This window comes from Ambystoma mexicanum, chromosome 7p (genome assembly GCF_040938575.1).
Source record: "Ambystoma mexicanum isolate Mex_15411 chromosome 7p, UKY_AmexF1_1, whole genome shotgun sequence".
NCBI lineage: Eukaryota > Metazoa > Chordata > Amphibia > Caudata > Ambystomatidae > Ambystoma > Ambystoma mexicanum.
The window spans coordinates 57,638,459-57,652,359 of record NC_090939.1 but is presented as its reverse complement, the minus strand read 5'-3'; the positions used below and the strand labels follow the sequence as shown (position 1 = coordinate 57,652,359).

General features: G+C 46.4%; 1 protein-coding gene across 1 annotated transcript in view; it reads left to right on the top strand.

Annotated features, from left to right (window-relative positions):
- Positions 1 to 9,956: 9,956 nt before the first annotated feature.
- The window catches only part of MAN1A2 (mannosidase alpha class 1A member 2), a 1,471,929-nt gene continuing 1,467,984 nt past the window's right edge, over positions 9,957 to 13,901 (top strand). Inside the window, exon 1 of the mRNA XM_069635768.1 lies at positions 9,957 to 12,270. Coding sequence (XP_069491869.1) covers positions 11,963 to 12,270 — 308 coding nt within the window. The 5' untranslated portion in view covers positions 9,957 to 11,962. The remainder of the gene's footprint in view (positions 12,271 to 13,901) is intronic.

Here is a 13,901-nt window from a genome sequence, read left to right as displayed (position 1 = left end):
CAAATAAATGACACATGCTTCATGGAGCCCATATTTCCTCTGCAGTTAGGCTATATAGTAATTCTGCATAGAGTAAGGCTGAGGATTGAAGCAGTGTTAAAGACACACATTGTGTCAGGAGATGTTTTGCCATTTCAAGTGTGTCCTCCCCACATAGTCGGCATACCCTATTCTCGCTCGAGCGGCCAGCTCATTTCCCCTCCAAGTCCCATGTTTTGACAGCATGTAATTTGATCCTAACATAATTCTAAACCAACGAATTCCCTATAATGCTTCTCAAATACTTAGGGATTGTGCCTCTAGTTGCCATGTAATGAATACAACGTGTCCCCTGTTCAGATGATGCAAGATTGACTGTTTACTGATCTTTGCTAAAGTCAGTAAACAGGCACTTCACCTGTGCCTTAAAAGATGATAGCCTAGCTCAACTATGGCCACGGGCATCCTAGGCTGCTATAGCGACCAGTGGCCTTAATCATTAGATGGACTCTAGACCTCAAGACTTCCCAAATACAGGCATGTGGTGTGTAAGGTGCACCAGCAAATTTCCAGTGTATTATGAGGCAGATGGATTGCATCCTCTCGACGATGGCCAGAATGTTGTATTCAAGATACACAAGATTTCAATGGATGTCCAAGGAGGTAGTCTCAATAGTTTCTTAAGTGCAGTCCGTTCCAGTTTGCATACCTTTCCAAGTGGATCATCGCCGATATAGTCGCTCCATACATGATCGCAGAAGCAATCTTGGTATGACACAGATGTAGGATACTGCCAATGGAAAACGCCCTCCCCGGTAAGCAAATGCAGCGATTCGACCCAGGGTGGATAATGTAGAGGATTTCACTTGTTCAAAGTGCTGATGGCCCTGTAATCTATTGTCCAGGTTAACCCTAGTTATTTATGGACGGGTACCTCTTCAACAGATGCCTCCTCATATTTCCAATGTACTTTCTGAGGAAGTTTCTGGATGGACTGAAGGCCATGATTTTTTGTTTTATTTGGGTTGATCTTAAGGGAGTTATGGTCTGCATATTTTGTAAGATTATTCAACGCATTTTGAAGACCAGTTGCAGTGAGATCCAAGAGGACCAAATCATCTGCGTAGCCCAACCATTGTAGTATGATTAAGCCAGTTATTGGTGGGGTAATGACGAGATATGGATAAGCCAGGCTGTCTCAGTAATGGGATTAAGTTCTTGGCTTGTATCCGGCTGCTTAACGTCTGTAGTAGGAACAGAATTCTGATTTTTATTAGTATACAAAAGTTTAAAGATACATTTCCAATTAGCACTGTGTGCAACACTTGTGATGATTAAGCCAATTTTTGTGTCTAGCAAGATTATGGCAGCACGCCATTCAGTGCTAGACAGGTGGTTAGCCCAAACAACCACCGCAATGTCTCTGCGATATTGCTTTTTCCTATCGTATATTAATATATCAAATGGACCCCTCACTTCATGCTTCCGAATATTGCCCACACACAGTAACTTTAGCGAGGCGAAAAGCGATTGCATGGTCTTACGCATATCCCAATTATGATGTATTAACAAAGTTTCCATCCACGCCTCACATGAATAAGTGTATGAGTTTAATCTCTTGATGTTTACAGCGGACCATATAAATCTGTTGCCTTGATTATTTGATGAAACACTCGGACACCAGTGTTTTTGTTTAGGTTTACAATCTACTCCCAAATGATGCATCCAACTCAGAAATGTGTGGTCTCTAAAAGTGGTTGGTGTGTATGAGATAGCACTGCAGAAGGACCAAAGTTAATAGTTTATGAAGACATAGTCCAAACAGGAGTTCATCACTTTGCAGTTTAGTCAATATCTGCCCGTTAAAATCCCCAGCCACTACTACGTGCCCAGAAGGATATTTATTATACCTGACTTGCAGAGAAAATCTATAATGTATTTCAGCACTGGACAGCTCCCTCTAATTTGTGGTGTTTTTTGTTTATTGGGGGGCCAACCCCCCCAACTCCAAGGGGTCCCCTCTCCCTAATCCCCCCTACCAACCCATATTCCCCAACCCATTGAATTACCAACAAAATTAACCCTTTCCATTGAATTACCAACCCAAACATCCATACATCTATTTTAAAGGTATGTTTGAGTTGGAAATTCATCGAAATTCATTCAATGAATATGCTTTTCGATGGAAACGCTTTTTAATGGATGAATTTCAATGGATAATGATTCGATAGAAATAAATTCGATGGAAAGACTGCTTACCTGTGTCCTTTATCCTTCATAATGCAAGATGTACCAGGCAGTGTGCCTCTGTAATTGGGACTGGATGTGGAACTAAAACCTTAGGAGCCCCTGATGCATGTGGGATAAGTGCACACATGTAACGGCTTTCATTGATTATATTCCTTCCTGCAGTGCACATATCAGAGTACCAGTTATTCAATGTTTCTAAATGCTGGATGTCAGAAATGGCGTCAAAGTACAACCCCTTATATAAATCATACAAAATTCAGACTTCCCGTTTCATTCGTCTAAGAAAACTTACAGGGGTGGCCGGCAAAAAGTGAGACATTATGTATTTCCTTTTTTTATATATTCCTATTAGCATTATTTTCCAACTGTCACCCCCTTTATATGGCCACCCCATATAACAGACATACCTTCATCCACTCCAACAACCACGACAAGTGTCATAGAAAACAATATAATACTTACAAAGCATAATATGTAATTCCTGGAACAAATTACATTTATTATTATCATTATCCCTACATAACAGAGAGGTTTGAACATGTCGGTCAGACATCCTTGCTTATTTCTGGAGAGGAGAGCAAAGGTTATCTAGAAAGAGAGAAAGAAAGAAAAAGAGAAAGAGAGAGAGAAAGAGAGAGAGAGAGAAAGAGGGAGGAAGAGGGAGAAAGAGAGAGGGAGAGAGAGAGAGACAGAGAGAGAGAGAGAGGTATAGGTAGAGGGAGGGAGAGAGAAAGAGGGATAGAGGAAGAGAGAGGGAGTGAGAGAGAGAGAGACAGAGAGAGAGAGAGGTAGAGGTAGAGGGAGGGAGAGAGGGAGAGAGAGGGAGAGAGAGGGAAAGAGAGGGAGTGAGAGAGAGGGGGCAGAGGGAGAGGGAGAGAGAGAGAGAGGAAGCGAGAGGGAGAGAAATAGGAAGGGAGAGGGAGAGACTACATATGTGAGTATCTGGAGAGCTTTTTGTTTGTAGAACATCAGCACAGGAAGAAGAGAGAAGGCCCCACATTTCTCATGCGTGACAGATGCCTGAATCACAAGTCTCCCGGCCTTAGACCGCAGCATTACTAGGTGAACTCTCTCATCCAGGTTTTTGACAATTATAGTCCCTAGATACATTATCACATCTATCTTCTCAAAAATTTCCTGCCCCACTCTCCAAGTCTGGCCTCCGTTTTGATATCTACTCGCAGAGGACATAATGAGGACTTTCGATTTTGTAGCGTTGACCCGCATATTATTCAGCTTTAAGTAGGCGACAAAGCTTATCTAGTCTGCGTTGGAGTCCGATCGGTTAAGACTAAATCGTCCGTGTACAGGACCCAAGGCAGCTCTAGCTCCTTGAATTTGGGTTGGGGGGAAGCACAGATCCCTTGTTGGGACTCTCTTAGGTCACACATATAGAGGTTAAAAGGATCGGCAATAGAGAGCAACATGTCTGAATATTTTCTGAGAGCAAGACCCCCCATCCTCCTGACGAGAGCCTCAGCTGGACTGATGTATCTAAGTACAGAAGCCTAATTGCTTTTACCAGATCAGGTGGGCAGCTCCACATTAAACGTTTGTGCCAGAGCCGTTCCCTATTAACACAAATGAAGGCTTGTTCCAGGTCCATGAGGGACAAGTACATATTCCTATTAGCTTCGATTGATGTAAGCTTCAGTAGGTTTAGAAGGAAAGGATTTAGTGGAGTAACAAACCCCTTCACAAACCCTGTCTGTCGTGGGTCTATATGTCCAGACCGGGCTGCCCAAAGATTTAGGTCTCGTAATAGTAGGATGGCAAATAGCTTACCCAGGTGTCTAATAGGGCTATTGGGCAATAGTGTTTAGGTTCACTAGGGTCACCCTTCTTAAAGATTGTGACTAATATTGCATCTCTCCGTGTAGAGGGCATCTGCTTCATTGTCAGGACTTGTTTAAAGATCTTTACAGTTAAATCTGCCCAGGCCTCAGCGTTTCCTTTTAGGACATGATTAGCCAGACCATCTGTGCCTGTGGCTCTCAAAGAGCTCAACTTGGAGATCATAGTTTTAATTTCTTCTATATCCAAGCTAAACGACCAGCTTCCTCTTGGTGGGGAACCTGCTCTCCTCTGGAAAAGAGCTTGGAATAATGGTCCACCCAGATGGCTTCTGTTTGAAGTGAGGACCGGTTTGAAATGTCCCCCATTGTTTAGCAGTTCCCATAGGTGTCTGGTGTTATTTTTGCAGAGCATCCTGAGCATATGTTCTCCATCAAATTGGAGCCGAGCGGCTTTAGAAGCTTTAAGCCAATTTCGATATCTTTGTTTCCTTTTGCATCTGAGGCTCCCTGATGGATCATTATTATACATTTTTAACATTCCCATATCCGATCTAAAAGCTTGCATGGCTATCACAATTTCTTGATTATATCTGTGTACTGGGATAAACTCTGCCTTACCACCCAGGGCCAGCTCTTCTCTATACACCTGAATCCAGGCATATTCGGTTGCCCGAGGATGGGCATGAATGAACTGTTCAAACTGCCTGGTAATTCGGGGTACTTCTAATGCTCTAATTCTAAGTCTATTCATATCCAATGTAAAATCCATCGGGCCCTGTGCTCCCACTTTTCTATTCTGGCAGCCCGCCCCGAGCTTACTGATAGCAGATTGTGATCACTTGCCGGCATCTCAACAACTCTAAATAGGCCTATATCTGCCAGAACATTCTGAGAGAAATAGCAGTAGCCAATGCACGCCCTTTGTTCTCCCCTTGATCAAGTGTTTAATGCTGGGATGTCTCTGTTAGTCTGGCCATTTAACAATGACAGCTTGCGAACCTTAATTTCACCGAGCCATAATTTAGCCCTCTTTTCTATTAAGGACTCTCGCTGTGCCACCCCCTCACCATCTACAAAATGCATATTAGAATCTACACATAGTATAAAATGAGGGTTGTCCACTAACATTAGGGCCTCATCTATCCTTTGCATTATAGACTCCAGGGGGGACACATCATTCTCAACGTTCACCCCCAATATACATTGATAGGCTTGCATCTGGTACACAATCCATAATGATTGGACGAAAGGATTCGGCTTGATCAATTTTATCACCTTGAGGTTTCTGACTATTTTTATAAACGTTAATAGCACAGAGAATGGTCTACCAGTGTTGCCTTTTTGTGCTTCATTTAGGTAGACTTCATAAACCTCACAGAGTGGAGTAGTCCTCAGCCATGTTTTTTGCAAGCAAATGATATCACATTTTTCTATGCCCAAATTTCCATGTGCAAAAAGTTTCACGAAACCCCTCGTGTTGCAGCAGCCAAGGTACAGGAGCATTGTTTCCACCTCTTTCTGGCTGTAAGGTAAGCAGGGTTCCCTCAGGGCTGCTGCCAACCATGACCAAGATTGAGGTTTCTCGACGTCAGATCTAAAAGTGTTGCTTGTAATTACCGCTTTTTTGTTGTTGACAGTATTAGAGAAAGTAACTGTTAATGCTAGTTTGTCTGCCAGTGTCCCAGGCTGGCCATTCGTTTTCCTATGAATTGTATCTTCTTTTATTAGATGGGGGAATAGAGGCCTGAGAGGATTGTTTCGTTGCGACATCAATTCTATTCCTGTAATCATCTAGATCATAACCCAGTGGATATAGCAGCTCTCTCAGTTCCAGTATTTCCGATTTTATTAACTGGGAGCGCAGATGTAGAATGACCCAGTCCATACGTGACTCATTTATGAACTGGACTATACGAATGTCCTCAGTTGTTATTTACCTTAGTTTAGGTATATGATGGAATAGGTGCATTACATTTTATCAATTCAAAATGAGATTTTTTTCGTTGGGAAGAAGATTTTCAAGGCAGACTGTGGCATCCTCGCTATCAGAGTGGCAGTCATAGTTGTTCCTTGACACCATCTTCTCGAAGGCCCTTAATTTGGCGGCTTTAGAGAGAATCGCCACACAAGTAACTGCTGTTTAATAGTCTCTTCCTGGAAAGCATTTGGCAGAAGAGCCTCCTCTGCACTGAGGAAACAGTAGACAGACTATCCGTTGTAGTGAGGCACCACGGTAAACAAACCCTCTCTCCACTCTCCACCAAGTACATAGTCCGGTTGTATACTAATTGACCTTTTCACAATTGACCTCGGGAGAATTGACCTCGGGAGAATTGACCTAATTTAGAAGGTCAATTAGGATATATAAGCGGGGGGAAACCTCCCGCAACCGCCACCCAATCCAAAAAACCCTGCAACCCCCTCAACCCCTTTATATTATTTATAATCCAAAACCAACCCAATACATACATAAAATAACTTAAATAATATAAAGGTCAACTGTGCAAAAGGTCAATTGTAAAAGGTCAATTTGGGTAATACCCATAGTCCACCACATGTTGCATAGGGGATGTGGGGTTGCCCTCCCATCCCCCTTTCACTAGACTGAGGGGATCTCGTAGAGGGTGTCCAAACAGAAGCTCAAAGGGGCTAAACAATACTCAGTTCTGTGGCACCTTCCTGTAGGCCAACAGAAGGCATGGCAGGAGAATATCACACTTTCCAAACCACTTATCATGCCTTTCAGTGTCTTGTTGAACCGCTCAAGAGGCCCATTTGTTTGTGGATGGAAGGATGTGGAGAACCAGTAGGTGACTCCACACTCTTCCCACATAGTCTTCATATATGCTGATATGAAGTTTGATCCCCTGTCATAAACAACTTCATTGGGGAATCCAACATGGGAGAATATCCCCATCAGAGCTTTTGCAACCATGGGGGCTTTGATGCTCCTCAAAGGGACAGATTACCAGGGTACTTTGTGGTGTTGTCTACCACCACCAAGATGTATCTGTTCCCTGAGCTGGTTTGAAGATCCAAAGGACGCACAATATATATGCCTTTTCTCGAGAAAGGTCAGCCTATCAAGGGTAGTGGAATTAAGGGGCCTTTGCGGCACCACCTGCCTTGCCAGAAGCCTGACAAGTCAGACAGGACTGGACAAATTGCTTAACTTTTACTCTGAACTGCGGCTAGTAAAAGTGCACAGACAACTGGTCCAATGTCTTGGTCACTCCCAAGTGACCCGCAAAAAGAATTCTTTGAGCCAAATCCTAAAGGAACCTTCTGTGGAAATGGGGAATCGCCAACCTTCTGGTGACCTCGCCCTCAGAATCTTTTGGCTCACTGTACAGTAGTCCATCCTCCCAGTATACCTTGAACAGTCCTGGGGCCACACCCTTAGCCTGCTCCTCAACCTGCTTCCACAGACCTGCCAGAGTGGGACAGTCTTTCTGGGCTTTGAAAAAGTTAGGCTCATCTGGGCCCCTAGCTGATGCAAACTCATCCAGCTTGGGCAGGACCTTCAGATCTTAGCTCACCTGGTCCTCCACCGCAGGTCACTGCCCTTGATACTGAGAGGTGAGAGCTGGCTTTAGGTTGACACAGTGTATATCAAAGGTTTTTGGGGTTTCCTGTCTCTTTTGTTAAACTCTGCAGCCAGGCCCCATGTGGGCCTGTTTGAAGTATACTCTTTTAGTATTAGTATGTTAATTATGTTAATTGCTGCCAACATCTGCAGAAGGAAAACAAACGGACAGGGCCGATCCATAGAGCCTTTGATAGTTAATTAGGCTGGCCACGGCAGGGGAAAGGTTTGGCCCTCCCCCTTCTGGAGATGCATTCTGTACTCCACCTGTCAGATCCCAACTAAATATGATAGGGAGGACTGTGTCTGTAGGCTGGGTCCACCCAAGGTACACGGGTCTATGTGTATTTCGTGCAGATAGCATAGGAAAATGTTTCAGGATTAGTCGCACACATTTTCCGGAAGTTGATCTACCATCATTCAATTTCATATTACCGTGCAGATGGCCAAATTCCTCACAGGCCCCCATGTGCAAGAAAATTCTCATCCAATAGAATACAGAAACGCAGTGTTCTCTTCTGCAAACAGTTCTCAGCAGAGCACTGAAAAACAAGTGGAACCTCTTGCAACAAACAGTTGCAACAGTACGATTGAAGACCCCCAGGAAGACAAAGAAGCAGAGAGAACGAATACACCTTTGACATCTCTACACTAGACCTGTTAGAGAAAGGAGTTGTGGCAAAGTAGCCTTCTCAGGACGATCCGAAGTCTTGATTAGAAATGGAATCTTCTTTATTAGTTGCACCGTAGTATACATAAGCCCTAGGTTACAAGACACAGGTACCGTGGAGAACATCCACTGGCCACCCTCTCTCTCAGCCAGCCTCTCTCCAACTGCCATTCAAGGAACATTCAGCAGGCAACACTCATACCAGTTTACTCTCAGAATACTCATGTCATCACATCCATACAGAGTAGACAATGCAGGAAGCAAGTACATTACACCAAGAGGCTTCCCAGCAAGGGTAGATATTTCGAGATGAGCTCCATAGATGATGGATTAGGAAAGGCTGTGAACAAAAGGAGGTTGTAGAATCGAGCCTGTACACAAACCTGGCTCTGTGTCGCCAGGAGAATGATACAGAGCGATGAGTTGCATGAAGCTTGCATGCACGCACACAGTGACAGTGGCTTGGAACAGCAGTCTGGCCCAGAGCAAGGGATCGAGTGGCATCTCGACCCTGCGTGCCTTCTCCAATAAGAGACCCTTGCCTCCTTTATCCATTGTAGCCATACATGCCAACATTTTGCAGCAGCTTGGAGGGAGATTCTCTCCAAGCAATTGAGAGTTGAATTTCCTCATTCGAATGCATTGAGGTTAGAATTATTTTACAGGGGAGGCAGTAAAAATATCAACATTTGTGCTAACAAAATCTGGAGTCTCCCATCTAGATCAGGATGGTTGGCATGTATGATTGCAGCCCACTCATGTATCTCCCAGGGACGCCGACTTTTGGTTTTCCCGGGAGTGCCCAGGGGCGGGTGGGTGGTTGGGTGATCTGACAAAAAGAAAAAAAGTCCCATTCTAAGAATAGGGACTTTCATGAAAATAGCATTTCCCAGGGGTTGCCCGGGTCCCTAAGCACCCGCGTACTGGGCACCCCTGGTACCTCCCCAATAAAAAACTGTTGCAAAGGTGTTGGCGCCTGTTTTTTATTTAGACGATTAATGCGTTTTTGGGGGGGTAGAAAGGATAGTTGGTCTGTCTCCAGAGGGTTATGCCTCATGCTGTAAGGACTTGGACGAGGAAGATGGACATGCCAGCAATGTGCTGAATTTTTCCACTGTGAGACAACCCCTAACCCCGCCCCCTCTTGCGCGGTTGTTATACTGCTGCCTGTAACTCAATAATACATGCCAATAAAGTATTATTGTATTGAACCGATTTTTCGAGCGTGGGTCACTTCTTGACGAATAAGCAAAGAGGAAAAAGCGAGAAGGCGGGGCCTCTACAGGGACGCTCGCTGCCCATTGGTTACTATGCTTTGATTGCCGCTCTGGTCTGCGCTATCCGACATGAGCTGGCACATGCACGAGAGACATAGAGGAGGCGGAAGAGGTTGTAAATCTGCCAGCCGGCGGCCATCTTGGAATAGGGTCAATGATCAATCTAGTCAATAGAAGAATCAAAGGAAGGAGATCAAGCAGTCTTTTTTTCTCTCCTTTTATGCTTCGGCGCTGATAGGAGATGTGCTAGTGGAAGGGGTCTTGGGCGGCGGCCATGTTAGTGTCAGGCTCTTATGTTCACGCAGCGGTTAACCGTTAGCACTGCGGGGGCGCGCTTGGCTCCTCCCTACTGTCAAGCCTTGACACATGCCTGGGCCTGGCATGGCCTCCCGCGTGACGTGCCTCCGCCCATGCGCAGTTCGGCGTGCGCAGTGTGCAGTTTCAGCTGCTGTGTGTTGGGGGAGTCGGAATAGCGGCGCTCGGCGGCTCCCAGTGACTCTGCGCCCCTCTGACAGCGCGGCAGCCGGGGGAGGCCAGGGCAGGGACAGGGGGCGGTGACTGCGAGGCCCGGGGAGCGGAGAGCCTTCCTCCCTGCTCTGTGCGCTCCAGGGGCGAGTGGACAGTGGCCCCCACCGCTTCTCGGAGCGGGGAGCCGTCCTCCAGCTGCCCGGGCTGCCTTGCCAGCAGCAGCACAGCATCTTCATCCCCTGCATGGGCAAAGCCACCGTCAGCAGCCTCCAGCAGTGCGTGACTCAGGAGCAGCACACACTGTCCAGTGCCACGGGAGCATCCTATGCATGGCAGCCTCCCAGCATCCTTCCCACAGAATCCTCCTGCAGCATTCCCTGCACAGCAGCCCCCTCTGACATCCCTTGCACCCCAGCATTCCCTGCACTGGATCTCCCTCTGACATCCCTTGCACCCCAGCATTCCCTGCACAGAAGCACCCTCTGACATCCCCTGCACCCCAGCATTCCCTGCACAGGAGCACCCTCTGACATCCCCTGCACCCCAGCATTCCCTGCACAGAAGCACCCTCTGACATCCCCTGCACCCCAGCATTCCCTGCACAGGAGCACCCTCTGACACCCCTTGCACCTCAGCATTCCCTGCACAGGAGCACCCTCTGACACCCCTTGCACCTCAGCATTCCCTGCAACCATTGTTCACCCTCCACCGGAGCATTGCTAGCACCCCCTGCAACCCAGCACTCCCTGAACCTAAGGATATCATCTCTACTGGGCACATCTTCTTCTTCTGCCAGCAGAACCCCGACCCAAAGCACCTCAATTCCGGGCACTCCTACCCATCCCAGCTGGTGTTTGCACCCACTGCAGGCTGCCCGGGCACCCATTGCCTGGACAAAGACACAGCGGCCTCGTGTGCCAGCGTCACCACTATCCAGCCAACTCCATCCTTCTCCGGCGACACATCTGGACCGCTGCCAGGTGGAAAAAGCCCATTGCCACCCACTGAAGAGCCCGTCTCCTATTCCTGTTGCCACATCTTTCAGGAATCAACCCAAACAACAAGGGCAAAAGACCCCGAACATGGAACATTCCATACCAAAGCATTTATTGCTTGGATCTTCGCCAAGAAATTGAGGTTCAGTAATGTACCTGGACCACGGAATATATGTCCACAGATTGAGCCTCACTGGAAAATCCCCTGGAGCAGAGAGGTTACAGGGGTTGGCCGTGTTTGAAGAAGCTTAAACAAAGTACGTAGCTGTTGGGATGCACCTCTACTATAACAGTCCAGCATCTTTTACAAGGCACCTCTCCCTTGGCACAATAAAAGACCTAAAAAAGTATCTTTAAGATTCCACACATCTACTTTCGAGGTGGGGTGTGCACTGCCCCTCGTTATTTTATTCAGCACAAGATTGTACAAAGAAATCTTTTAAATACTGTCTTTGGAATGATACAAATTCTCTTTTAATGCTTTGTGCCACGCTTTATTGAACGATGAAATCAATAGAGATATCCCAAAGGCGCTGGTGTAATTGTGGATAAGTAAGTAAGGAGGATCCCGAAGTGAGCTGCGGTTTCTGGTTCCTCCAGAATTAAAAAGAAGCGGTGCATTATTCATCGGGAGACCTGGCTCATCCCCGGGCATCAGGCTTCTGGAATACGGAAAGTAATCTACTCTGTGGGAAGCTCGAGAACATCATTCCTGCTTGCTATCTTGGCCCCAGCGCTGCAGAATAAAACGTATCAGATGGTTGCTGCTTCGTATCTTGATCTTGGAATGCTGTTTTTAAAAAAAATATAAGCACAAACGACTGTACAAATCGTAAGGGATTGGTTGTTTATTTTCTTTCAACACCCAATGTGTCAAGGTATGGTTTTGTCACAGTTGCGTGACGGAACTTTGTAACTGTTGTCTTTCCATTTTGAATAGCATGGCCACCCCTGCCTTGTTGCCTCTGTCTGGGCGCAGAATACCCACCCTGAGCATTGGCGCAGCCTCCTTCCCACATCACCGGGCGACCCTGAGACTCTCTGAAAAGTTTATCCTGCTCCTCATCCTCAGTGCCTTCATCACACTGTGCTTTGGGGCCTTCTTTTTCCTCCCAGACTCCTCCAAACAGAAACGCTTTGACCTGGGTTTGGAGGATGTGCTGATTCCCCATATCGACGCCAATAAAGGGGACAAGAGCTCTGGGAGTTTCCTGATCCACGGCCAGGGCCACGATGAGCACCGACACAGGTACGAGCACGATCCCTACTTCTCCTAGTCGTGAGCCCTCTAGGTGGGGTGTCTTCATCTGAATCTTTACCAAAGGTTGTGTTCAACGCATAGTCTTTTCTATGCTTGTACAGTATCCCAAAATCACGCTGTCACACTGTTAGCTTACTTTTGTATGAGGTGACTCTGCTATGGAAACCACTCTTGGGATGCAAGACTGACTTTGATATTGTAATCACTTTTTCAATGCTCACATTTACAACATGCCAACACTGACTGTCCTATAGTTGGATGACTACTTGAAAAGAAATATGTCATTCTTTGCTTAATGTCCTCTGATGCTTGTTCTTTGTGACTGTCCAATGCTCACTGCCATGTCTGGCTCTTGTTTGTTTGAGAGGGGGACGGCTGCTTCTCTTGTCTCCTATATGTTGGTTTCCTGTACCTGGGTTGTTCTTGCCCTTTGCCAATCCAATTTCCTTACTTTATTTGAGTGGGGCCTTGGCTTGCATGAAGCACATTGTCCTTCTTTCTAGGCTTAACTAAGCTCTATACTTTGTCGCACATTTGCCTGGTAGAATCTCAAGTTGACTGTTGCGCATCACGTTGACCTGTGCGCGACTTGGTCTTTCACATCTAATATCGCTTTGATATACCTGCAAGTGTGTGTTGAGGGCCTGTTGACGCAAGCTTGCCCAGCACTAGGTTTCGTCGATCGCGTGATCGCTGAAGATGTTCGTCTCAGTGGAAAGTATGGCGGTGTGCTGGAGTACCCACTCCTATTTAAACTCCATGTTGATGACGCTGCTCTTCATCCTTTTAAATTGTTCTCTTGCTTTCAGTTAAAGGTATCGTATTTCTAAGTTTCTATATTGGCTGCATTTGGTCTCTTTGGCGGATCAAATTGGTGGCATGATTTTCCATAGGAAAACTGTCGAAAGAAGCTTGAAGCGCGCATAGTGCCAACACATCACCCACACCTCACACAGCCCAAAGCATTAATTACTCAGCCTGTATAAACATTCATTGATGCACAACGTTTTCTCTTGAATGCGTGCGTTGCCGGGAAGCAATTGCATTGGGAGAAATAATGGAGGTTGATCTGAGTGACACGCAAAACCGGTGCCAGTAAACCATTACTTGCTTCAATAATGTAGTTCTGTTTGTGGTGCAGTCGCTCCTCGTTGAAGGGCTGCAAAAAGAATTGCAGGGTGCCAAGCTGATCTGCTCCGCAAGTGGGCCTTCACTCCATGACGTGGTCCTTGGGCAGTGCCAGCTTCCTACCTCAGTTACCAGTGGCTGCATGATACTCTCCCGTCTTCCATCTGTGGTGCCCGATTCTCACAATTTGTGCTGGAATCCACATTATCCAGTAGTTCCCCACTACCGCTCTTAGCCTCCGACAATTTTGAGGCCCTCTCATTTCTCTAAGATTGCCAGTGACCCCACCAGCTGGCCGCCACGGGGAAGGCCCTGCTCTCTGGTAGTTCCTAACGTTGTCCAGTCTCCTAGAATGTCCAGCGGACCAGACTTGTCTGATTGCTGGGGATGTCCATGGTATCTTAACAATTCTAGGGTCGGTTATAGGCTGCTGCCATCCTTGGGGACACACCCTGTCTCCTGCAATTCATAGTGATGCTTGCAGTTTATGA